This window comes from Tenrec ecaudatus, chromosome 10 (genome assembly GCF_050624435.1).
Source record: "Tenrec ecaudatus isolate mTenEca1 chromosome 10, mTenEca1.hap1, whole genome shotgun sequence".
In the NCBI taxonomy this organism is placed as follows: Eukaryota; Metazoa; Chordata; class Mammalia; order Afrosoricida; family Tenrecidae; genus Tenrec; species Tenrec ecaudatus.
This window is the reverse complement of record NC_134539.1, coordinates 137,245,602-137,269,263: the sequence shown is the minus strand read 5'-3', so window position 1 is coordinate 137,269,263 and position 23,662 is coordinate 137,245,602. Positions and strand designations below refer to the sequence as shown.

The following is a 23,662-nucleotide window of genomic DNA, read 5'->3' as shown; positions in this document are numbered from 1 at the left end:
CTAAACGATCAGGCCACGGCCCCGCAGCCCGATACTTTCCCTTCCCAGCGCAGCCCGGCCCATCTCCCCACCCGAGACCCGGCCCCTGGCTCCGCCCCAGTGGGTGGTTTAGAGGCGGTGCCCGCCCGCTGTCTGAGGCGGACGGGTCAAAGGGACTACAAGTCCCAGCAGGCCCTGGGCTCCGCCCTTAGGGGCGGGGCCACGGCGGACAGCGAATTGGGAGGAGCTGTGGCGCTCAGGCTAGGGAACGCGTGTGACCAATCGCAGGGCCGCTCCCTCCGTGAGCCGATGGGGGCGGGGAGCAGCCCGCCAGCACCCGGACAAAAGCCGGATCCCGGGCGGCTGCGGGCGGCTCGAGCGCTCTGGATCCTGCGGTTTGAGGGGGCCTGGTGGAGGGAGCGCCGCGCACAGACTTCCGCCGAGAGGTGAGGGGTGGGAGGCTGTGTTCCCCGGAGGGACCTCCACCGACCCCGGAGCTTCCTGTCTCCCTCCTTAAACCCGGAACCGCCTCCCCGGCGCCGGCTGGGTGCTCCCGCGCGTTGCCTGCACCTGCTTGGAAGTTTTTGGGGTTAGCGACCTCGATCCCGGCCTACGGCCGCGTGTCGACCACCGCAGGTCTCCCCACATTCCGGTCCCTGGGAGTTTGCACTGCGCTTGCCGCCGCCTTGGCGTCCTTGTCCTCCGCCAGGTTGCATTTGCCGGGACCTGGGGCCGCTCCCCCTCTCCGGGCAGCTACCGCGCCCCTTCGGGCTTTATCGGGCCGTCTTTTGCCATACGGGTGCTCCCCCCCACCCCCACCGAACCCGGGGACGGGAAGTAGAGAAAGCGCCGGCGACTCGCCCCATTCCGACCCTCACAAGCAAGGCGCAGGCCCTTCCTCTGCTTTCTGTGAGGATCCATTGAGCTCCGCGCCGAAGTGGGGGTGGGAGCGCGCCGGCGGGACGGGCCACGCGGGCGGGCGGGCCGGCCGCCCCAGGGTGCCGAGGCCCGGCCTCGCGGCGAGGACTTGGCTGTGGAACCTCAGTCCTGGAAGGACTCTGCTCGTGCTCGGGGAGCCGCCCGGACCAGCCCCTGAGCGACAAAAGGCCGGGGTGCCCGTCTCCCACCCCGCTCCACGCTATCGCCCGAGCCTGGCCCAGGCAAGGTCCTCAAGGGGTCCTGAGGATGCCGCCGCGCCCAGCTGTAGGACCTGGCAGAGGGCCAGTCCAGGCGCCTGCAGCCCTCTCCAGCCCTGGCAGACATCGTGCAGGAACAAGGAGTTCTGCTATTAGGTGGTCCCTAGAGTGGGCCGTGGAAGAGGCTTTTTTTTTTGGGGGGGGGGTGTCAGTGCATAACCCTGTTTGGTCTCAGCCAGCTTTCCTCCCACCCTTGCTTGAGTTCTAGCCCGCCCACCTCCTTGGGCTTCTGAAATGTTGGATGGGGTACAGCTGGTAGACCCCGGCTGCTCAGAGGTTAATTTCCACCCATTAGAGAACATAAACTGCCTGGGGGGCCGTTCTTGGGAAGAGTCTCAGACAGTAATCTCCTTGCTGCAGGAGGGTCACCCCCAGAATTCTGCCCCTTTGCTTTCATTGTCTGCTGGGGGGAAACCCAGTCTGACAAATACTATGCTTGAAGTGAATATTTGGTCCTAGAGGGAGCCGGGAAGTAGCATCCCCAGGGAGTCCTCTCCTTCGTCTCTCAGGAGTGCTGGCTCCCCAGGGGGTGGCTTCCACTCCCTGTGATTGCTGGGGCCCAGTCTGCAGAAAAGACCCCATCTCAGCAGTCCTAAGGTTTCTCTTAGAGAGAGAGTGCGAGCGTGTGTGTGTGTGTGTGTGTGTGTGTGTGTGTGTGTGTTTCCCTCTCATGATTTTCCCCAAATGGTCAGCAAATTTAGCAGGAGGTACCACCAGTTACCGCAGTCCAAAATTGGGCCTCCTGGAGAGGCTCCCCAAACCCCAGCTGGTATACATACTCTCTGGGGTCCTAGCGCAATAAAAACCTCACTGCCAATCCAGTCAGTTTTGGCTCATAGCGACCCCGTTGGACAGAGAACTGCCCCTGTGGGTTTGGGAAGCTCTTGCTTTTCACGAGTGTAGAAATCCTTATCGTTCTCCTGTCACCAGGGCAGACTGTGAACTGTCAGATCTCAGTCCTGGGTGAACAGCCTAGCCGCCTGTGCTCATTGATTGCCCCAGCCATAGCTTGCTTCACGTGCCCAGAAGAGTCTGAGGCCAGTGGCCTTCCCAGATCTCAAACCCTGTGACCACTGAAATTGTGAGTTGACCTCCACCCTGTGGGCGCCCTGGACTTGTGAGCCAGTTCCTTCTCTCCGTGTTGGTGACTGTGCTGAGGCCACTTACATTCTGTGTCATCTGGAGAGGCACCAGCCAGGCTGCTCTGGAGACAGCAAGCCTGTTGGTGTCCGCCCTCTATTTCTCCCTCATCACTTACGTACTCCCTCTGTGGAGGTGGGCTCTTGGAGCTGAGCTTTGATCCAGGGTTCAGGAAAAGTATGATTCCCGCCCCCCCTACCCCCCACCTGTAGATGATCCATTTTCTCTCCCTTACCCTTTCTTCCCAAAGCTGGATCTTGGGTCTCTTTTGGGAGGTGCCCCCTTTTCGGGGCGGGGAGGCTCAGCTAAGGGGCTTCCCTTCTGGTGTTGTTGCTGAGGCAGGGAGGGTCAGCGGCTGGCCCTCTTCTTTTTTACTCTGGGCCACCTTGGTTTGGGAGGGAGGGGGGGATGCGCCCATCTGATCTCAGGACCAGTTTTTCTGGTCTGAGTCAAGAAGGTTGAGAAATGGAGCTGCTGGAGTGGGTGGGGGGAGGTGGGGGTGGAGGGCTGTGGGCAGTAGGGCTGGTTGGGGTGGATAAGGAGCCGGAAGTCATCCCAGGGGAGGACCAGACAAGGGGCAGGCTTCTCTGAGCCCCTCTGAGCTCCCTGACTTGGGCTGAATGTGCCCATTGTGCCAAGCTGGAGAGCAGCCTGGAGGCCAAGGGAGTGGCCAGACCAAGCCAGGATTAGAACCTGAAGCTTCAGCCTGGCCAGCAAAGTGGCTTCCCCACCTGGGAATGAAGACCCACTTCTGTGCTCCTTAGTCTCTGTCAGCCTTGATTTGCCCTTGACTTGCCCCCTCCTCCCAACAAATTCATTAATAGTTTCACCTCTTACTGGCCTAGCTTTGGGCCTGGATGCCTTCCCATCTCCCTCCCCCGCTTGTTGCCCCCAATTCTTCAAGTTCCCCGATGGGCCAGGGGCAGGAAGAGGAAGAAAATGTCACCAGAGATTCTTCTCGGAGATGAAGGGCGGACTTGGACCTGGCTGCTGGGGAGACCATCTTTCCTTTCTGAGGACCAGGAGAAAGAGGCTTTGGGTTCCAGTCGTGGGTCCTTGGGAGAACGAGCTCTTCCTGTGTGGGGGGTGGGTGGGGGGGGTACCTCTGCCTTTCCATCTGCCTCACAGGGCACTTGCATAGGAGCATCTGTCAGTGAGCCCGTACACATACCCGCCACGTCTCTACTTCGCATCAAGGATGGGTCCCCCAGCTCCTCCCACCAGCTCTGGCTCAGTTACAAGTGACCAGTACAGGGTGGTCCCCAGAGAGGCCTCTATTTTGTTTAGTGGATTTTGCTCTATGTGAGCAGCTGGATGACTCAGCAGACGGATGGGATATGTTGGAGGTCACAGTGTCCCCGCCCTGTGTTGACTCCTTATTCCAGGCCAGGATCCTGGTTGTCCTCTCGGAGCTAGGAGCTGCCGGAAGAGGCTTCTGCTCTTAATCCCCCTCCTACCTCCCCATTGCCTGAGGCTCCCTAAACTAGCCAATGCCTGTGTCTGGGTGGGAGGGAGGCAGGCCAGCCCTGCTTGTTCCCAGCGGTGCCCCCTGCAGGGCAGAGCCTGGGAAGTGCCTTCCATCATCTCCAACCCCTCTGTGCTGGTGACTGGCTAGTCGAGATCTGAGATTTCCCTTCTTGTGGGGTCTGCCTTTCACTTCCTGAAAAGAGCTGAGGGGCAATGGGTGCGGGGTACCTGGGAGTCCATCGACCCAGCCCCCTTCTGATCAGCTTCTCTCCCCCTGGAAGCAGGTAGAGCAGGTCCTTCTGCAGCCATGTCGGCCAAGGCGATTTCAGAGCAGACGGGCAAAGAGCTCCTCTACAAGTACATCTGCACCACCTCGGCCATCCAGAACCGCTTCAAGTATGCGCGGGTCACCCCGGACACAGACTGGGCCCGCCTGCTGCAGGATCATCCCTGGCTGCTCAGCCAGGTGAGGGCCTTCCCCATCCCCCCAATAGGGCTGAGAGTGGAGGTGTCAGAGTGGATTACATGACCCTGTACGGCCGGCTTGTCCTGATGGGCAACCTGCAGTAGGTAGTCCGGGCAGGCCTGCACCTTGAGAGAGTCAGGCATAGCATGCAGAGCAGGGACCTGTGTTCAAATTCCAGCTCTCTACTTAGGAACCTTGTGCCCTGGGGCTCCCCATTTTACCTTGTTGACACTTGAGCCCCCTCTTTGAAAGGAGAGAGGTCTAGAGCAGGACTGCTGACAGGGCAGAGTTTGAGCACAGAGGGGTTGACCAGAGGATCTCTTAGCTCCTCTGTCCTCCCCAGCCTGGCTGTCACTACATTTACGGACCACAGGTCCAGGTCTGTATTCTGGGGCGTTTCGACTTCATGAAGGTGCCAACCCACCCATTGTGTAGGGAGAATTGGGCAGTCACTGGCCGGCTGGGCAGTTATTCGCAGAGCACCGGTTCTGCCAGGCCTATCCCACCTGCAGATGGCTCTAGAGTGCTGGGAGTCGAGGCAAAGACTGGGGCTGGGATGGATGAGGGACGTTTGGACGGTCACCCTGAAGCATGGTGGGCTCAGTAGGGTGGGTTGGAGACCACCAGGATGTCCACATTACCTTCCACCTCTCGCTCGCCCTCCCCTTCAGTGCTATGTTCATAAACCCTGCTTTCCCCTCTTCCAGAGTTTGGTCGTCAAGCCAGACCAGCTGATCAAACGGCGTGGGAAGCTGGGGCTAGTGGGGGTCAACCTGACTCTGGATGGGGTCAAGTCCTGGCTGAAGCCACGGCTGGGACTAGAGGCCATGGTGAGTCTCGGGAGAGGGTATGTGACATGGTAACAGAAGCAGGTAAAGTCCCTTCAAGGTCAACAGGTGTCTTCATGGTCACCCCCGAAACTAGTCAGCGTGCCGCCCGGGAAAGTAGAAGTCCTGGGAGCTGAGCTACTCCGATTGGCCTGGGACAGCAGTCCCCACGGGGCAAATGCTCTTTGTTACCGGCCTGGGCAAGATGTGTGACGGAAGTCACGCCGTGAGGAGCCAGGTCCAAATGATCTGCTTTGGTGATGACCGTGGAGAACGGAGCCCTTTCAGCACTTTTCCTGTTTGTTTGTTTTTCCCACTAGTTTTATTCAGAACACTCATTTCCAATGTCCAACCAGGCTGGTGGTGGTTTGGGGCATTGCACCTCCTGGAAAGGGTGAGAAGGCAGCTGCCCCATCCTTCTGTCTGGGAGACCCTATGAGCCAGGACACAGGTTGAGACAGTTCAGAATGCCATCCGTAAATTCAGCCTCTCTTAGCTCAGTGATTGATTAACTGTGCAAATGAGGGAGCCATCAGGGAATGCGTGAGGACACCTGTCTTCCCAGTCTGCCGCTTGCTCTGGGTCTCTGCTGCTCCCTGAATAACCCAGAGGTGATGACATTTGGCAGCCCGTCACTCAGCTCGGCCCTCCGCTGATTATCGAATGAGATGGCTATTGAATTAGATGGCTGTGGAAGGCCGCTGCAGGATGCTATATGAGACCGCACCCAGCGGTGGCCTGTTGGGGTGGCTGAGCCTGACCCCTGGCACCCCCACCGCATGTGCCTTGTAGAAATGCTCCCTAGGGTTTTCTCAGCTGGTATCTTGGGGAGCAACTCGCCAGGCCTGCCTCCGCGATGCTTCTTGAGGTGTGGGTTTGACCCACCACCCAAGGACGCCCACTCAAAGGCCTGGGGGTGAGGATCCCAGCACGTTAACTTTGATTACAGTGTAGTCCACCACAAGCCCCTCACTGCACGTCTTTGTGTCTGAGCCCTCTGGGTAAGATCTCGGAGCTTCATGTGAGTCGGGACAGACAGAAGGGTCCTGACCTTGACGCTCCTGGGCCTTTTGGGGAGAGGCCAGCGGTCTCCAGGGAGGCTTTTGGAGGAGGATGGCGCTGGGGTGGGGGGTGGCGGGCGGCTCATTACCTCTGATGAATTGCTGTCTGGTCCTGACTCAGCAGTGACGCACAGCCCGGCGGGGGGCTCGGGGATGAGAGCTGTCTGGCCTTGGCTGCCGCCAGGGACCCACTCACACTGATTAGCAATGCATGCTGTGTCCTCAGCCAGGAGAGCTCGAGTGGAAAAGCTGCCCTCATGCTCTGGGCACCACACTGGGTCACCATGCCCGCCTGCCCGCCTGCCCCAAAGGCAGAGAAAGCACAAGGTCGCCTGCCCCCGCCCCTGTTCTAGGTCCTTTGTCCTCGGGTTTTGTGGGCTGGCAGGGAGGCCGATGACTCCTGACCCCAGTGCTTTTGTATGGGGCCAGCGGAAACCTCACGGAGGAGACGGCAGGCGCAGTGACCAAGGGTGGGGAGGGGGACCCCATGGCCTCCGAGAATCGAGGGTCTGTGGTCCCAAGGCCCTGCTTTCTGGGGAAATCGTTTGCTGAGTGCAGTGGTGGTGTGTGGGCCCACCTCGGGTGGGGGGACGCACAGCAGGAAGATGCGCTCATGGCTGGCCCTCACCTGGATCTCCCTGTAGGTCGGCAAGGCCAAAGGCATCCTCAAGAACTTCCTGATCGAGCCCTTCGTCCCCCACAGTCAGGTATGTGTGGGCCGCTCCAGGCCCGGGCTTCTCCTGCTGGCATCTCTGTGTCTGAACCTCAAGGGGTGGCAGGGAAACTCCAGTCGGAGGAACCAGGGTTGTGAAGCCTCCCTGGGGGTCCAGAGAGGAAGGAAAGGGCCACCACGCCTTCCTTCTGGTCCCCAAGGGGTAGCTGTTGATCGGGCTGCCGGTGACTGTCTTTTACTGGGTCTTAGAGAGGAGACCAGAGTGGGTGGGCTCTTCTCTGCCCGTTCAGTGCCCTTCACCCACCTAACTCTTCGCCCGCCAGGCAGAGGAGTTCTACGTCTGCATCTATGCCACCCGAGAGGGGGACTACGTCCTGTTTCACCACGAGGGTGGGGTGGATGTGGGCGACGTGGATGCCAAAGCCCAGAAGCTGCTGGTCGGCGTGGACGAGAAGCTGCACCCTGAGGACGTCACAAAGCACCTGCTGGTGCATGCCCCCGAGGACAAGAAAGAGTTGAGTGAGAGGGCCAGCAGGGAGGTGGCCCCAGGACAGGAGGATGCAGAGTGGCCCTCCCTTTCTGGGTGTCTGCGGGGGGGTCTGGGGGGTGGCAGCGAGCCGACTCTGAATCAGACTGAAGCATGTCCTCAGCCCTCCTCACCTCCTGCCCCTGTCTGGCTGGCTGGCGCCTGCCTGACAGCTCCGTTCTGCCTCGGTGGCTGACACATGTCTGGGTTGGGGAGCGGAGGGCGGAGGGGTTAGGACGGGGAGCTGTCACTGGGATGAGGAGCTGACGAGGCTGACCCCCCCCCCCCCCCCCCCGCGCTTCTAGAATCCTGGCCAGTTTTATCACAGGCCTGTTCAACTTCTACGAGGACCTGTACTTCACTTACCTGGAGATCAACCCCCTTGGTGAGGAAGCGGCTCTGTTGGAGGGGCTGTGGGACAGGTCCATTAGGATGATGGCTGGGGAGGGGTCCCGATAAGCTGCCCCCGTCTCCCTGTGGTCCCCCTGTGAGGGATGCTCTGCTCTGACCATGCGTGCCCCACGCCTCGCCTGCCAGGGAGTGGGGCGGTCCCACCAGCCTGGGCTCCGGTGTGCCCCTCAGACCTGTCCTCTTAGCGCCTGTCCCGCCCACCCTGCCCCATGGAACTGGCCGAGGAGCTGGTCCATTTGCGCTGTGCAGGAATCAGCTCTGGGGCGGGAGAGTGGGCAGGCTACTGCTGGCCAGGGCTCCTCCGGGCAAAGTCCAGGGAGCTGTGAAGGAGGCTGTTTCCGGGATACAGCCCTCTAATGGACCAGATGGCTCTGTGCTAACTTAATTAGCTAAGTGGCCCCAGGGGAGAGGAAGATGGATGTCCAGTGAGGCAGCAGCAGATGAGTTCTGCTGGTCTGGGGCTTAGGGCACCCCAGGGTGTCTCCTGCACCTGGTTTAGCACCTCCTCTAGCTGGGCCCCAGGAAACCCAGATGTACACCCCTGGGGGGGCTTCTGATGGTGTGTGTGGGTAGGGGGGGTGGCCCTAAGTAAAGCCTGAGTGGTGCACGGTTAGATACTTGAAGTGAGGAGTGTAGTTTCCTACACAGCCAGCCCCGCCGGCCCCTGTAGCTTGGGGACAGGGAGCCACTGGGCAGAATCTGCTTCCTCTAATGGTGGGACAGCTACCATCTCGGCCTGCAGGGGAGGGACCCCGCCCCACGGCTGACGGGTCCCTTTGCCCCTCTCCCAGTCGTCACCAGAGACGGCGTTTACATCCTTGACTTGGCTGCCAAGGTGGACGCCACTGCGGACTACATCTGCAGAGTGAAATGGGGTGACATCGAGTTCCCGCCCCCCTTTGGACGCGAGGCCTATCCGGAGGTAGGGCTGGATTGGAGAGTGGGGGGAGGCCAAGGAGGTGACTGGTCTCGGATGAGCATCTCTCCCGTCCCCCGCCCCCAGTGGACTAAGCGTTTGGCAGAGAAAGGAAGGACAAGGAGCATTTAATTTTCTTAAAACCCCAACGGGGTGGGAGGCCACCGAGCTCCTGAATCCTGGCCAGAAACCCTTTTAGACACAGTGCTCCATCAACCTCCCTGCGAGCGCCACTGGATTTGCTGCTTCTCCTTGGTTCCTAGTGCCTCCCCCCCCCCATCTTGTTGGGAAGGTAGCTCTCACTGGCCCCTCGCTGAGCGCTGTAATTGCTCCTTCCTCAATCCATCCTCATCCTCTGAGAGGCTCACACAGCAGGCCCAGCCCCAGGGGAGAGCAGGATGGAAACAAGTGCCAAGGGCTTGGGGGGTGGGGGGAGCAGTTGATTTTTCCCCAGACAGTGGGTGGTTGTAGTCCCCGAAGACACCATCATGAGTTGTTCCAGCATGTGGGCCCTGCCTAGCCTTGCCCCCCCTTCCCCTAACCGTGATAGTGACCTCACCCTGAGCCTCTAGAAAAGGGGGTGGGGTACTGGGATCTTCGAGGGGGCCACCAAAGGCTCCCTCGTCGCTGTCTGGTCCATAGGAAGCCTACATAGCAGACCTGGATGCCAAGAGTGGGGCGAGCCTGAAGCTGACCTTGCTGAACCCCAAGGGGAGGATCTGGACCATGGTGGCTGGGGGAGGCGCCTCTGTTGTGTACAGGTGACTTGGGCCGGGATGGTTGGGACCCCACCTGGATGGGTCCACACTGTTCAGGTTCTGGTTTCTCACATAGGCGGGGAGCGGGAAATAGTGAGGCAAGGGAGCCGGGATGTCTCAGGGACTCCCTAAGGCCGGTCTTGCTTCACGCTCAAAGCAAAGGGACAAGCAGTGAGCGAGGAAGTGAAGGTTCCTGGGACACCCCCCTCCCGCCCCCCCGCACAGCCCTGTACCCCAGGTGCTTGCACCCCTTCGCGGTGCTTCAGGGCGTACCTGTCTTGCAGTACTTACAGTTTTCTTCTTTGTTTTTTTTTTTAGTACTTACAGTTTTAAGTTGAAGGTTTTCACTTTTCCAAAGGGGTCCTGACAGGTTAGTTGTAGTCGTCCACGGGTACAGAAGGACAGGCCACAGTCTTGGTGGCAACTCACTTCTAGACTGTGTTCCACCTTCAGGTGGCGGGCGCTGCCCTCTGGAGGCCTGTCTGGGACTCCGCCTGGGCTGTGTCCTTTCCCTACTCTGATGGGAGGTGGTTCCCATGCCTCTTACCTGCCATTGGCTGGTCCACAGCTGCCTGGTGGGCAGCTAAGTGCTTGACGATTAACCGCAAGGCAGCAGGTGGTTTGAGCCCAGTCGAGGTACTGCAGAGTAAAGGCCTGGCAATCTCTCTTCTGAACACTCACACCTTTTTAAAAAATATTTTTTATTGGCAGGTCTTGCATTGCCTCCATTTTATTTATTTCAAATCACTTTAGCTTTTCTGAAGACACTGCCCATATTTTCTAGTACCCCCAAAACCCCTGAAAGATTTTAAGAATGAAGAGACATTTCCAACTTAAATCGCGAAAGTGCCCCAGCATGACGGCCATGCTGCAGTCATTCCCGCATGCCCCGCGCTTCCTTGTGTAACCACCACAGTGTTAAGAGCAGGCATGTGCACACACTTCTGAAGTAGCAGACCATCCTGTTGGCATGGCACAAGGGCAGCTGCATGAGCAGGCTGGGCAGATGCTGCTGGTCGGGCCTAGCATGGCACGTCCCAGGAACCGTCCTCCCAGATTGTGGTCATACCCACCCTGCTGAGTCCCCACTGCATTTCCAGCCCGAAAACAGCTCTGCCTCCGAGCAGGCGCTCAAAGCCTGGGCAGCCCAGTGCAGTTCAGCTGCGCCCTGACAGCTTTGGGCTCGGGTGGTTTTCTTGTTTGCTCTGAGCCGCCCCCCCACCCGTGGTGGCATGGGGTTGACAGGCGGTTCTCAGGGGGGCCCAGTGACTCGCTTGGGTCAAGGCTCATTCTGCCATGCTGTGGAGCCTGCGTGTCATCCCAGGCCCCGGGCGGCCGCTCTGCCCGGAGAGAGCCCCCGCCAGCACTGAGGGGGGTGTCTCCCTGCAGTGACACCATCTGTGACCTGGGGGGTGTCCACGAGCTGGCGAACTATGGGGAGTACTCGGGGGCTCCCAGCGAGCAGCAGACCTACGACTATGCCAAGACGATTCTGTCCCTCATGACCCGCGAGAAGCACCCTGACGGTGAGCCCCACCCTGCAGGGGATGGGCGGTGGGGGGGGGGGCAGCTGGGTAGCTTGTGTGTCCAGTGCTGGGCAGCCTTGGGGTGGCCAATGTCCTGCAGGTCCCTGGGCTTCTTGACTGCACCATAGACCATGGCAGCACCCTGGGGATGGGGACTTGGAGAGGACGGGGAGCCCCAAGGGTAGGGTGAGGGTGACAGTGTGCCCTTGCTCCAATCACCAGTACCTGGTCCCAGCCTCCCCCTGCCACCTGTCCTGTGCATGGGGACCCCGCCCTGCGATTCCTACCCTGGAAGGCCCATGGGGAGAGCCCACCAGAGGCATCCGAAGCCCTCTGAGAACGATGTCAAGGCCCTGTGTTCTCTGGGTCCCAAGGTGTAGGTCACAGAGGGTGGGGTGGATCTGGCTGCTCCCGCCTCAGGAGAGACCACCCGGCACAGCCCGTGCCTCGGCACAGAAAACTGAAGGTCGGCCGACCCTCATCGAGGGAGTGAGACCTCCCCTTCCACCAGGCTGCTGGTAAGTTGTCGGGGTCACCTCTCTTACACTTTGTCTCTTTGGTCCAAACGCAGGTAAGATTCTCATCATTGGAGGCAGCATTGCAAACTTCACCAACGTGGCCGCCACCTTCAAGGTAACCCCCTGCAGTGGGCCTGTGGTTTCCAGGGAAGCGGGCTGAAACCCTGAGTCCCTGTGAGTTGCCTGTCCAGGGAGGCCCAGGCTGCCCTGCTGGAGGAAACATGTTTGGGGGTAGGGGTTTCTGGGCCCCAGTTCACCTGGGGCAGTGTGGGCAGGGGCCCCAGGAGCAGGCCCTGGGGAATTGGACGAGGCCTTGAACACTTTGTTAGAAGACTCCCCTGGTCTCTGCAGTTCCTCGTGGTCTCCTTCCAGCATCCGCAGGGCTCCTCCTCAGCCGGAGCAAGGGTAGAGGACCCCGTGCCTCGGAAGCCAGGCCTCTCGTGATTCAGAGCCAGCCTCCTGGGGGGCACTTAAGAACCCTGTCTGTGCTTTGAGGATCATGTATAAAAAGTATCAGCTTGGGTGCTCTGTACCCTCAAGAAAAGACGGGTGGGGGCGGCGCCTCAAGAAGAGGTGGGGGCTAAGCGTCACGGGTCCTGCCTCTAGCAAGGTTGTCGCCGTCACCTGGCAAACCGAAAACAGCTGAATCACTGGCTTCGTTTCATGTCTAAGCCCCTCCAGCTGGGGGCAGCACACCATCAGTTGGGTGGCAGGGCTGGGACAGGTTCTGTGTGCTCAGCCTCGGGAAGCGCCTTGGGTGACAAGCCCCAGCCGGCCAGCTTCTGCAGGGAAAGAGGCCAACAGCCCTCCCTTCTCCACACTCCCCTGTTCCCAAGGGGGGGGTCTGTTTTGAGGGCTGTTCCCAAAATCACTTGAAACTTTGTAAGACACTGACCCTTAAGAACGCCCTGCCCCGCCCCTGGCATAGTCCCCACCCCCAAACTGCCATCCAGTAACTGACCTCAAAGGACCACAGACATGACCAAGCAAGAAAGGTGTGTGCGGGCCTGAGGGGGCCAGCTTCCCTATTCTCACCTGGCAGCATCCCCTGTGAGTGAGCACAGGCTGCCGGACTGTGTGCTGTCTGTGGCCTGGGGTCTTCGATTATCAGAGCTGCCTCAGTCTGGGTGACGGGTCTCTGTCATCTCTTTGTGCTTCCAGGGCATTGTGAGAGCAATCCGGGACTACCAGGGCCCCTTGAAGGAACATGAGGTCACCATCTTTGTCCGAAGAGGCGGCCCCAACTATCAGGAAGGCTTACGGGTGATGGGAGAAGTCGGTAAGCTGGGGACCTCCCCTCCCACCCAGAGCGTTGCTGCCCTACACCAAGAGACTCCTGAAAGGCAGTCAGCTTTGACCCTTCTGTGTGCCCACCTTCCTTTCTGAATATGCAGTCCTGGACCCTCTGGTCTGTGTCCTCTGCCCTGGACTTTGCCACATGCAGTCCCCGGGTCCAGGAGCAGTTAGGGGTGAAGCAGGAATTTAAGTACAGGGTACAGGGACACAGAATGGAGATACACACTGGTGAGCTTGCTCTCTGACTGGACAGACAAAACCTTCCCATGCTCCAGTTTTTCCCATTTGGGAAACACTGAATTTTCTTCTGTCGCTGCAAGAGGCTCCAAATCCTTGTTTTTCCCTGAAGCCAAGGGCCAGGTCCTGGAGGACATCAGGGTGCACACCCAGAGGCATGCTCAGGTTGGGACGGTAAAGAGGTAGACAGTGACGTGCACAAGAGGGATCTGTGCTGGGGTGAGGGAAAGAGGACGGGGGCAGGCAGGTCTCTTTCAGGGGGGCACTGGATCTGCAGCCAGGTGAGGATCAGGGAGGGCCTTGGGGGGGGGGCAGCCTGCAGAAGGTGAGCCCGTTGGTGAGGGACCGGGAGGCCAGCAGAGAACGTGGGCATCTGGCTGAGGGTGGGGAGTGCCGGGACCAGGCCGGCCGTGGAGGGACGTGGGCATGTGACACTTTCAGGGGTGAATTCCAGGAGACTTGTTGGGTGGTGGAAACCCAGGCAGGTCACCTGATCTGAGCAATGGGTTACGTTTGTTCTGCCCTTGCAGGGAAGACCACTGGGATCCCTATCCATGTTTTCGGCACTGAGACACACATGACCGCTATAGTGGGCATGGCCCTGGGCCACCGCCCCATCCCCAATCAGCCGCCCACGGCCGCCCACACGGCAAACTTTCTCCTCAACGCCAGCGGGAGCACGTCGGTAGGCACCAGCCTTCCCCCTCCTTCCAGGGACCATCTAGTTTTAGCATGACTGCTATTTACCCTTCCTTCCAGAAGATTCCATCCGGGAGCACAGGGAAGTTGGTACAAAGTTGGCGTCTGGGTCAAGGGTCAAGGCCTCGGCCACCCACTTCTGACCTCTGGCGCCCAAGGCTGATGGCCACAAGGCAAGGTCGGATCAGATGCACCTCCACCCCCATCCTTCTTACCTCATTCTGACACGCTGCTGTTGTGGCCTTCTGGAAAAGCAATGGCAGTGAGCACACAGCCCGCATATAGGACCCACAATTAGGGGCTTTCTGGGGGGAAGTGATCCGGTTATAGTTCAGGTGAGAAATGCTCCGGATATAGTCAGTATGGTCTCTTCCGCCAAGTAGGCAGGCAGGCCTTTCTCTGGCCCTCATGTTCTTGGCCTGGCCTCTGCCCTGTTCAGACAGTGCTACCAAGCTCTTGGACAGTTGGTCACGCATGCTCACAGGGGGCCTGCCATTGCACGGCAAGCCTCAACTCAAGGGCACTCGGCTCCCCTAATGATGTGCCCACATGCCAGCCCCTCCCGCCCCATAGCACGCAGCCTTACTTGCTCTGTGGCTGCTGGTTCTGTTGCTGCTCCGCTGGTGTCACGGTTGTTCCCTGGGTCCAGGAGCCTCACTGCCCAGAGCTCTCAGATCCAGAGGACCTGCACCACTCCTGGCCCTGCTGGTAGTCAGCCGGCCCCCCTCAGGATGACAATCACAATGAACTCTGAACAGTCACTCAGAGCTGGGTCATGATCCAATCAGTATCTTTCTCCAGCTTAGCCCAGCTTTCCCTGTTTGGTGGGAGTAACAATAAAGACTGGCTGGAAGAACCACACTAAACAACTGCTTTCCAGAGGTGTCACAGAAAGAGCAGAGGTTTCTACATCAGCGCTGAGGTCACATCCTGATGGTTTCTCCTTGCTGTGGGAGAGACCTTGGCAGGATCTTGGCCACTGGGGTCTTCAGTTGGCTCATCTGCTCGCTGGGCACAGGACTGGTTCCCACCCCAGAGGGTGTTGGAGCACCGGGTGGAGAGCGGGTGGTGACGGGTAGTGCTGTTGGGCATTCACCTGCCTGATGTCTTCGGCACCGTAAGGGTGAATGGCTCTTTGCCTCTTCCTCCTGTGACTCCTCCCTCTTTGTCCCCAGACCCCAGCTCCGAGCAGGACAGCGTCTTTTTCTGAGTCCAGGGCCGACGAAGTGGCCCCTGCCAAGAAGGCCAAGCCCGCCATGCCCCAAGGTAACTCCACAGGCCTCAGTCCACGCCGGGATGACCGCCCCTGACTTCCCTGGGCAGGCGTGTTGGTGGAAAGCCGTTTGGGCTGCCTCGGGGAGTAGCAGGGCTGGGGCATGAGCAGGGAACACGGATGAGGTGACTGGGGCCCAAGGATGGGGTCTCCCCATTCTGAAGATCTGAGTGGGCTAGGATATCCGTGCTCATTCCCCCGCCCCCCTCACCCACTCTGACTTTCAACCCCTTTCTTCCGGAGCTGGGAGGGGAGAACGGGGAGCTGGGGCAGAAACCTGTGGCGTGGACACATTTCTGACGAGACTCAGGGCAACAGAGCCAGCCATCCTGCCATCTCTGGCTCTTCCAGCCTCTCCCAGGGCTCAGCTGTAGAAAGCAGGCCTCGTTCCCCTCCCTGCCCGCCCTTCTGGAGTTGGCATGATTCATTTCTGTCGGGCCCATCAGATGGGCCTGGGCTGGCAGCTGCCGCCCCACCAGCATTAGAGAACCAGCGCCCGTTAGCTGCTGTCTCCTGGGCAGCCTCCTCCTGTTCCATAGCTTGCTTACGCCTTGGTGGGAGATGTCGACAAGCCTGGGAATTGGAAGCCACCACCCCGAGAGCCCCAAACCAACAGCTTTTTTTTGCCCATAGTCCAGGGAAGGGGTCCAGGCCCCATGCTGGTCTGGTTGTCATGCTTCTTGGGGCCAAAACGTGACTGGCATGAAGACGGTGGGGCAGGTCTCACTGGGTACCAGCTATCCCTCCATAGGGTACCCTTCTCTGCAGAGGACTCCTTCTGCCTGGCCTTACGTTTCCGCTCCGTGATGCTGTCACCCTTGTGGGACGCCATGATGAGGGGGTCACCCTAAGAGCCTTGTCCCCAGCCTGCCCCTGCTCCCACGCTCCCTACAAAGCCTCTAGTTGTCAGCCGGTCACTCAGTCGCCTTGGTCATTTTCTTTGACAGATTCAGTCCCAAGTCCAAGACCCCTGAAAGGTAGGCTGCCCCCCACCCGTCCCCAGCTCTGCGTGTGGCTTTGGTGGTTTCCGTTCCCCTGTCACCGTGTGCTTCCTTACCCCTCTGATGGGTTGCAGTGTTGTTAGATAGATATTTTTTTATCCCTACCTGGGTGTGGCCTACCCCCAAACCCCAGTCTTCCACCCTTCCCACCTCCTGACTAGTAGGTACACCCCTCACTGTTCTGTTCCCCCACGGGGGAAGTGGGGGTAGGGGCAGAGGCTGCGAGGGAGTGAGAGCCAGGCCTGGGCACCAAGGAGAAGGGCAGTGCTGGCTGCAGGCCGTCCCTGCCACTTCACGGCGGGTCACCAGCTGTGCCCCTTGCTGTGCCACAGCCCCTAACCGCAGGGCTCGAGTGGTGGGAGAACAGACGGCTAGCGAGGCGGGGTGCCTTAGTTTCTGTAGCCGAGCTCTGCCGAGTATGAGAGGCCCCTGGGTGCTGGCACAAACCCTCCAAGAGCCCGTAGCCTGAGATCCCTGCGGACCACCAAGTCGGGATCCCCTGGTGAGCAGCTAGCGACACTCCCTCCCACACACATGCCAGGCCAACCATCACCTGCTCCCGGCTGGGGCTGCCACCGAACTTAACCATGTTGCCCACCATCACAGGGGGGAGGGCCTTCCTCAGAGGACCATCCTTGACCCCTGGCTGAGAGGAAGGACGGGAGCAGTTAGGACCGGTCTCCCCAGAACAGCCAGCAATGACTGCTCTTAGACGCAGCTGCTTTTAATTCCTGCCCTTGGGCCGATGTCCCCTGAGCATCTTGTGCTTGTTAGCTGCCTGAGAAAGGGGGGGTGTCCTGGAGAGAGGCCTGGGCTGAGGAGCACCCCTTCCACCATAACCCCTCTGCCGGAGAGTAGGGGAGCACTTGTCAATGCAATCTCTCCTGAGCCGCTCTTGGTGGGCTGGGCTGCGGGCCGCTGGGCGAGGCTGCACGGTGGAGCCGCAGAGCCTTCCGTTCTTACACAGCTTGGACGCTGCAGCGGCGGGGCCATCACCTGGGGTCTCTGGGCTTCAGCTCCTGGGACCAGGAGGGAGAGAACTAGCTTAGGTGGCTTCCCTTGCTCTGTGACCGCACTCACCGGGGGAGCCCAGAGGGGCCCAGGGGACAGTCAGCCCTGGTCTTTGGAAAATCCAGAACTTTCTGTCGTTACTGGCCGTGTGGAAACACGAGGCTGAGGGCTGAGGGGGGTTGCCTCCTGTGGGGCGGGGCAAGCTTCTGTTCCATGCTCTGATGCACCCTGGCTAGCCTAGCCTCACCGCACAGGTGCAGTGAGCTCAGTGATACTAGACGGCTGGGAGCTGGATGCACTGTGCTCCAGGGGGGCTGCCCACCTGCTCCGGAGCTGCAGAAGCTGCGGGACCGCTCTGGACCAGCTGCTTTGTTCCTCCTTTTGACACTCCCCCCTTACCTGGCTTCCGACAAGCCCAACCAGGAGCCTCCAGATATCCAAACTTGCTGCTGAGTCGCTTTTGTTAACCCCCAAGGCCAGCAGTTCAAAACCACCAGCTGCTCCTCAGGAGAAAGATGAGGCTCTCTACTGCCATAAAGATTTCCAGTCTCAGAAACCCACAGGGGCCGTTGTGCTCCGCCCTAGAGAGTCTCGGAGTTGGAATGAACTTAATGGTAATGAGCTTGCTTTTGGTTTGACCAAGAGCCTTGTCTGAGCAGGAAAGAACCTCCCGGCAGAGGAGCCGTATCGCTGCCCTCCCCGTGCCCTCAACCAGGGAGCGCCTCAGTGAGCAAGGGTGGCCCGGAAGGCTGCGGCCACGGCCGCACAGGCCTAGAACTCGGGAGAATTCAGCCCCTGGCCTGGTTTACATCGATTTACACAGAGACAGGGACTATTGGAGAGTTGTTTCATCTATCCCAGTGGCTTTGAAAATGACCTGGCAAGACCTCGCATGTTCCGGAGGCAGGCAACACCTCTTGTGAAATTAACTAAGACCTGTAGGCATCCTCCCAGCTGCCCTGCAGGACAGTGATGAGATTATTCCCATGTCGAGTTACGGCCTTGTCTGTCAGGGCTGCTGTGAGTCAGAACTGACTTGATGGCAGTGAGCCTGGTTCTGGCTTTGGTAGGAAATCCCTTTCTAGAGCTTTTCATCTGGGCGACCTTGTGTGGGATGCCCTTTCTCTGTATATGTCACGCAGGCCAGGCTCCTTAGCGTTTCGCACCCTTACCTGCTTCCAGAAGAAAGTGGAGGTAGCTCTTTCCCAGGTTCTCAGACTCCTGTCCCCTCACCGTGCCTTTGCCATTTGGACGTCCCACCGCCCGCACCCTTGCGCAGCCCTTGGCCCGTGGGCTTCCCAGGGGGTGTGTTCTGGTGCAGTCTCTGTGTCTTTACCCACCAGGGAAGAATGCCACCCTCTTCAGCCACCACACCAAAGCCATCGTGTGGGGTATGCAGACCCGCGCTGTGCAGGGCATGCTGGACTTCGACTACGTGTGCTCCCGAGACGAGCCCTCAGTGGCCGCCATGGTCTACCCGTTCACGTAAGTTGCCTGAGACAGCCGTCACACAGGTTGCCCTCACCTGCTCCCCGCCCCCTTCTGAGGCAGATTGAGGACTCAGCTGGCTCAACTGCTTTGCTGGGGTCTTCAGTGTCCCCGCCATCAGTTTCCCACTCGATGGAAGCCCTTTCAGCACAGACTGCCTTCTGGAAGTTTCTCCTCTCAGCTTCTCCCTCCTTAGCTCCACAGAGAAGAAACCTCTCACCCCTGATGTGGGGGATGGTACCCTCAGCCCTCCCCCCTCCTCCTGCCTTTCTCCAGCGGGGACCACAAGCAGAAGTTTTACTGGGGTCACAAGGAGATCCTGATCCCCGTCTTCAAGAACATGGCGGATGCCATGAGGAAGCACCCAGAAGTCGACGTGCTGATCAACTTTGCCTCCCTACGCTCAGCCTACGACAGTACCATGGAGACCATGAATTATGCTCAGGTGTGTGCTGGGCCCTGGGGGCCAGGTGGGGTTCACCGCTGGGGCAAAGGACTGGGGCTTTGGGAGAAGCCTTTTGTCTGGGCAGAAGTGTCTGGAGGCACCTGATTTTAGAGGGTAGAGGAACATCTGAGGGCTGGGGGAGGGGCTCCTTCAATGACCTTGGAGTCTATCATCAGGAAACCCTGGTGGTGTCCTGGTTTCCAATTGGGCAGCTGAGCCCCCAAGGTCAGCAGTTCGAAACCACCAGCCCCACTGCACAGGGGAACGAGGAGGCTTTCTACTTCCGCACAGCTACCGTCTCAGAAACCAACGGGGGCAGTTGTACCCTGTCCTATAACGTCACTGTGAGTCAGAGTGGACTCCAGGGCCATGAGTTTGTGTTTGGAGTTGATCACCTTCTAGTTGTTCTACACCTTCCGAGACCTGCTGTACACACAGAAGCAAAGCCACTTTCTCATTGCAAGGGAAACGTGTTTGAGTACGGATCCCTCAGCAGAGGAAATAACCCCCCTCATGTCGTCAGCCCAGAAACACAGCGGCTTGCCATCGTCCTTGGGGCTTGAACACATGCAGTCATGGGCAGCTCTCTGGTCATCTGCATTCAGCACTCAACCCCCTCCAGACCACTGAACCTATCGGGGACCCTGATGGCTGCCTCAGGTCTTGTGGCGAGTGTCCTTGGATTACATTTGCCCTTCATCCTTCCTATTGCGACAGCCTGGGCCTCCGAGCCACCCCCATTCCCCGGGGGCCGCTGGGAACGCCTGCTGGTGACAGCATACTTGCTAATTCGATGAGGCACAGAAAGAAAGCAGACCTGCTCACGCACACCCAGCTGCTTCTGAAATTCAAGGCCCAAACTACTCCTGCATGGTTCTGTCAATAAAACTTTATTGAGACACTCTCGCAGATAGACACATTCTCTGTTGTTGCTGTCACGCGAGGAAGGCAGAGTTGCAAGAATCCCACAAAGCACTTGTTCTCTGGCCCTTTACGGAAAACCTTGTTACCTGCTCTCTGCTCTAGGTTTGGGGGTTTTTTGGGCCTCCTTTCTTCCCGCAGCGCACCCTCTGGTCTGAGCGTGGCGACGGCTCACTCCTCTGAGTTCTGCTGGCCCAGTGACCTGTGGGGAGACAGAGATCCCAAGAGGAAACCATAGACTGCCGTGTGAGCAGGGAGGGACTCAGGAGGGGACAAGGGCTCGGAGTCGTCATGATGTCCCCTTCTGGCCATCCAGCCAATGCCGACTCCTGGTGACCTTACAGAACAGAGTCCAGCTGCCCCCGGGGGCTTCCGAGACGGACTCCACAGGAGTAGAAAGCCTCGTCTTTTCCCTTGAGGAATTTTAGGAGGGAGAAAGGATAACCAGTTTGGCAGTAGCAGGTGCTCGGGAGTATTTGTTCTGGTTACCAGACCACCCGGGGTGGGCAGCTGTCCGCTGCTTTCTGGGGGTGGTGGCTGAGAGCTGAGCAGGCCTGTGGGAAGAAAGAAGAACTTCCTGTGAGCAGTGGCCAGTGACAAGGGGGCACTTGAGGGTGTGTTACTGAGCCCTTGCTGCCTCATTGCCCCATCTGAGGCGGGTGTTCACCCAAAGGAACTAATCACCTTCTCTAGATCCGGACCATCGCCATCATAGCTGAAGGCATCCCAGAGGCCCTCACCAGGAAGCTGATCAAGAAGGCCGACCAGAAGGGAGTGACCATCATTGGACCTGCCACCGTGAGCTCCCTGCTCCCCGTGACTTTCTTGTAAAGGTTTAGATGAAGTCTAGTCTCTGGAGACTCCGTAGTAGATTCGCTGTCTTCCTCTAAGGCTGAAAAGACCTCGCTCTGCTTCTAGTTAACTTCTTAAGTTGCCATTTTCTCTACAATGTTTCTTGAGGGCGAGAAGGTGCTTCCCAAGCAGAAAACCCACTGGGCAGACTTGTTTTCTCACTGGTAGGGGATTGGGAGGGGTGGGGCAGGTGATCTCAGGGCTATGTGGTTCCTTGGAGCTCTGTGATTAGTTGGTGGGGGGTTGCTCCTTCCTTCCCTCCCTCCCTCACTGCTGCTTCTGGCCCCGCAGGTCGGCGGCATCAAGCCGGGATGTTTTAAGATCGGGAATACGGGCGGGATGCTGGACAACATCTTGGCCTCTAAGCTGTACCGCCCTGGCAGCGTGGCGTACGTCTCTCGGTCTGGGGGCATGTCCAACGAGCTCAACAACATCATCTCCCGGACCACAGATGGCGTCTATGAAGGCGTGGCCATCGGTGGGGACAGGTGAGCAGCAGAGGGCTGGGGCGCAGGCCCACAGGAACACAACTCAAAGTCCATCCACGGAGCACCTGTGCTCTTGCTGCGGGTCTTACCTGCACAGGCCATGGGGAGAGAGGCGCTGGGAAAGGCACCTGGCTTCAGGGTCAGTCTGCCTGATGTCTGAGGTGTGGCCATTGGGAGGCAGCAGAGCACATGATTACGAGGGCCAGATCTGAAATCAGACCCCAGGGCTTCAAATCCCATGTCCCCATCTTCTGGGGGTGGGCTGGGCCCTCCATTATCCTGTGCATCAGGTGTATGCGGTTATGGCGTGTGCACAACCCCCTGTGAGGTTGTAGGGAGGGGCGCTGGAGATCATGTATATTAAGTATCTGACAGGGCTGCTACTCATACGGTGTCCAGTGGTTGATCCCTCACAAGTAGACAGTCTACTCCATCTTCCGGCATTAGATGTGACCCCGTATTCCTCGGCTATTCATCAAAGTTTTCAGTGGCTGATCTTTCAGAAGTGGACATTCTGATTCTCCTTCATGGTCTGTTCATAGTCTGTAAACTCCGTTGAAACCTGCCCCCCTTGGGCGACCCTGCTGGTAGTTAGGATAGTGGTGGGATACGTTCCAGAATCACCCCTTTACACAGGCCACCATGGCATAACCCACTAGTGTGTTGTCAGGAGAGTCACGTGCCCAGCACAGGGTAGTGTGCTTGGTGAAGGAGAAGGCCGGAGAACAGAGAGGTGGGTTGACAACGGTGACAACTGTGGACGCTAACGGTGATTGAGGATGGTGCAGGACCGGGCAGTGTTGCATTCTGCTCTCCGTGGGTTGCCGTGAGTCGAACCGACTCGGCAGCACCCACCACCACGGCTGCCACATCAGGCCTGTCAGTATCAGCATTGTTTCCTCATGGCTACGATAAGCTGTCGTGCCAGTGGCCCTCGTTCCGCCAGGTGGTTTCAGGTGGGATGCTTGGATGAAGAGGTACCCTCGCTGACTTGAAGGGTGTGGCCAGGGAAGCCCAATCTCCAGGCAATCTCGAACAAAAGGTCAAATGCAAGTCAAACCCGCCCACTGCCCTAAGGTGATGCCAAATTTCCAGAGACCTGGTTTTCCAGGTTGACATGTCTGTCTAGGAGCAGACCGCCTCATCTTTCCGCCACAGAGCAGCTCGTGGGTTTGAACCGCTCCCCATGGTTAATCCACTGTGCCATCAGGGCCCTCTTGGTCAGCTGCCTCTGGGAAATGCTGCGGATGACACCGTCCTCTCCGCCTTTAAATATTATTGAACATGTCAAGGACACAGAGCTCGTGGGCACCTGCTTGCCTTTATGCAACTCCTGTTGACAGTAGAAAAGAGAAGTCAAGGTAGAGAAGCGGGTGTTTTGTGGGACACCGCATGACACCCCGTCTTTTCCGCAGCTGTGGAACACATTGCCCAATTGCAGTGGAGTCGAACAAAGATCGTCAGTGATTTCTCCCAGTGTCTCTGCGGGTGGGATTTGAGAGGCTCCCAGGTGTGCAGCTCCATCGTGGGGTCTCCCTCGAGGCTCTAGTCAGCTGAGGACTTGCCAGGGATTGGGGGCGGGTGCTCGGGGGCCGGGAAGGTGATTTTTTTTCTCTGTGCGCATCGTCACAAGCTGCTGAGGGTCTTCCGGACAGGGCAGCTGGCTTCTCCCAGGGAGGGCGGGCCAGGCAGGAGCAGTTCTTTCTATAATCCCACCGTGAAGTCCATGTCCCCGAGTCAGGTCTCCCACACCTTGTTCGTAGACGCTCACCGCTGGGGACAGCCTGGGTAAGGGGAAGCAACCAGGCTCTGCTTTGTTCCAAGACTCTGGACAGGCTTTAAGACCACCCCACGCCAGGAGGGCTTGTCCTTTGCAGGAACTCGGCTTCCCTTCCTCTCCTTGTGCTCCTGTTGGACCATCTCCCGCCCCCATTATTCCCAGTTCATCTAGACAAATCCCACTGGGTCTGTTGTGAACGTGCTTCCCACCACACCTGTTCACCCCCCCTTCCCAAGCTGCACCCCGTCCACCTGAACCCCTGCTCTCACAGGTACCCTGGCTCGACCTTCATGGACCATGTCTTACGTTACCAGGACACTCCCGGGGTCAAGATGATTGTAGTTCTTGGAGAGGTGAGTTCTTTAAACCAACACAAAACTTACCTGATTGTAAGCTGAGGCTCGACCTCAGTTTTTAGACAAGCCGAGCATGTCTCTAGCTGACAAGCGGCAGTCCCGGGTGAGCTGGGTGCGCTGGCCATAGCAGGGGGGTTTGTTGTTTCGTTTCCCAGAGAGGTCCGTATTTTTGTGATTATTTTGAAAGATTTGATTTGGTGGATAAAGAATTCGTAGTTGACAGTTTCTAGCCTCTCACATGCGTGTGTCATTCACCACCTTCTGGCCCTCGAGTGCAGGCGACTGTCCAGCGGGATCATCAGAGATGCTTTGCTCTGGCGGACGGCTGCCTGGTGGGCAGCGAGCGGGTCC

At 58.7% G+C, this 23,662-nt stretch overlaps 1 protein-coding gene across 4 annotated transcripts in view; it reads left to right on the top strand.

The window, feature by feature from the left end:
• Nucleotides 1-274: 274 nt before the first annotated feature.
• Nucleotides 275-23,662, top strand: part of ACLY (ATP citrate lyase) — a 36,333-nt gene continuing 12,945 nt past the window's right edge. Inside the window, exons 1-19 of one of the 4 annotated variants that reach the window (XM_075561819.1) lie at nucleotides 293-425; nucleotides 4,067-4,248; nucleotides 4,956-5,078; nucleotides 6,781-6,843; nucleotides 7,133-7,323; nucleotides 7,641-7,720; nucleotides 8,538-8,668; nucleotides 9,305-9,423; nucleotides 10,810-10,946; nucleotides 11,518-11,579; nucleotides 12,626-12,743; nucleotides 13,528-13,682; nucleotides 14,872-14,962; nucleotides 15,917-15,946; nucleotides 18,325-18,466; nucleotides 18,746-18,914; nucleotides 20,529-20,633; nucleotides 20,979-21,175; nucleotides 23,227-23,308. In XM_075561819.1, the coding sequence (XP_075417934.1) occupies nucleotides 4,090-4,248; nucleotides 4,956-5,078; nucleotides 6,781-6,843; nucleotides 7,133-7,323; nucleotides 7,641-7,720; nucleotides 8,538-8,668; nucleotides 9,305-9,423; nucleotides 10,810-10,946; nucleotides 11,518-11,579; nucleotides 12,626-12,743; nucleotides 13,528-13,682; nucleotides 14,872-14,962; nucleotides 15,917-15,946; nucleotides 18,325-18,466; nucleotides 18,746-18,914; nucleotides 20,529-20,633; nucleotides 20,979-21,175; nucleotides 23,227-23,308 (2,154 nt within the window). In that variant the 5' untranslated portion in view covers nucleotides 293-425; nucleotides 4,067-4,089. Of the gene's footprint in view, nucleotides 426-4,063; nucleotides 4,249-4,955; nucleotides 5,079-6,780; nucleotides 6,844-7,132; nucleotides 7,324-7,640; nucleotides 7,721-8,537; nucleotides 8,669-9,304; nucleotides 9,424-10,809; nucleotides 10,947-11,517; nucleotides 11,580-12,625; nucleotides 12,744-13,527; nucleotides 13,683-14,871; nucleotides 14,963-15,916; nucleotides 15,947-18,324; nucleotides 18,467-18,745; nucleotides 18,915-20,528; nucleotides 20,634-20,978; nucleotides 21,176-23,226; nucleotides 23,309-23,662 lie in introns of all 4 variants that reach the window. The other 3 variants (XM_075561820.1, XM_075561822.1, XM_075561821.1) reach the window with 3 other exon arrangements.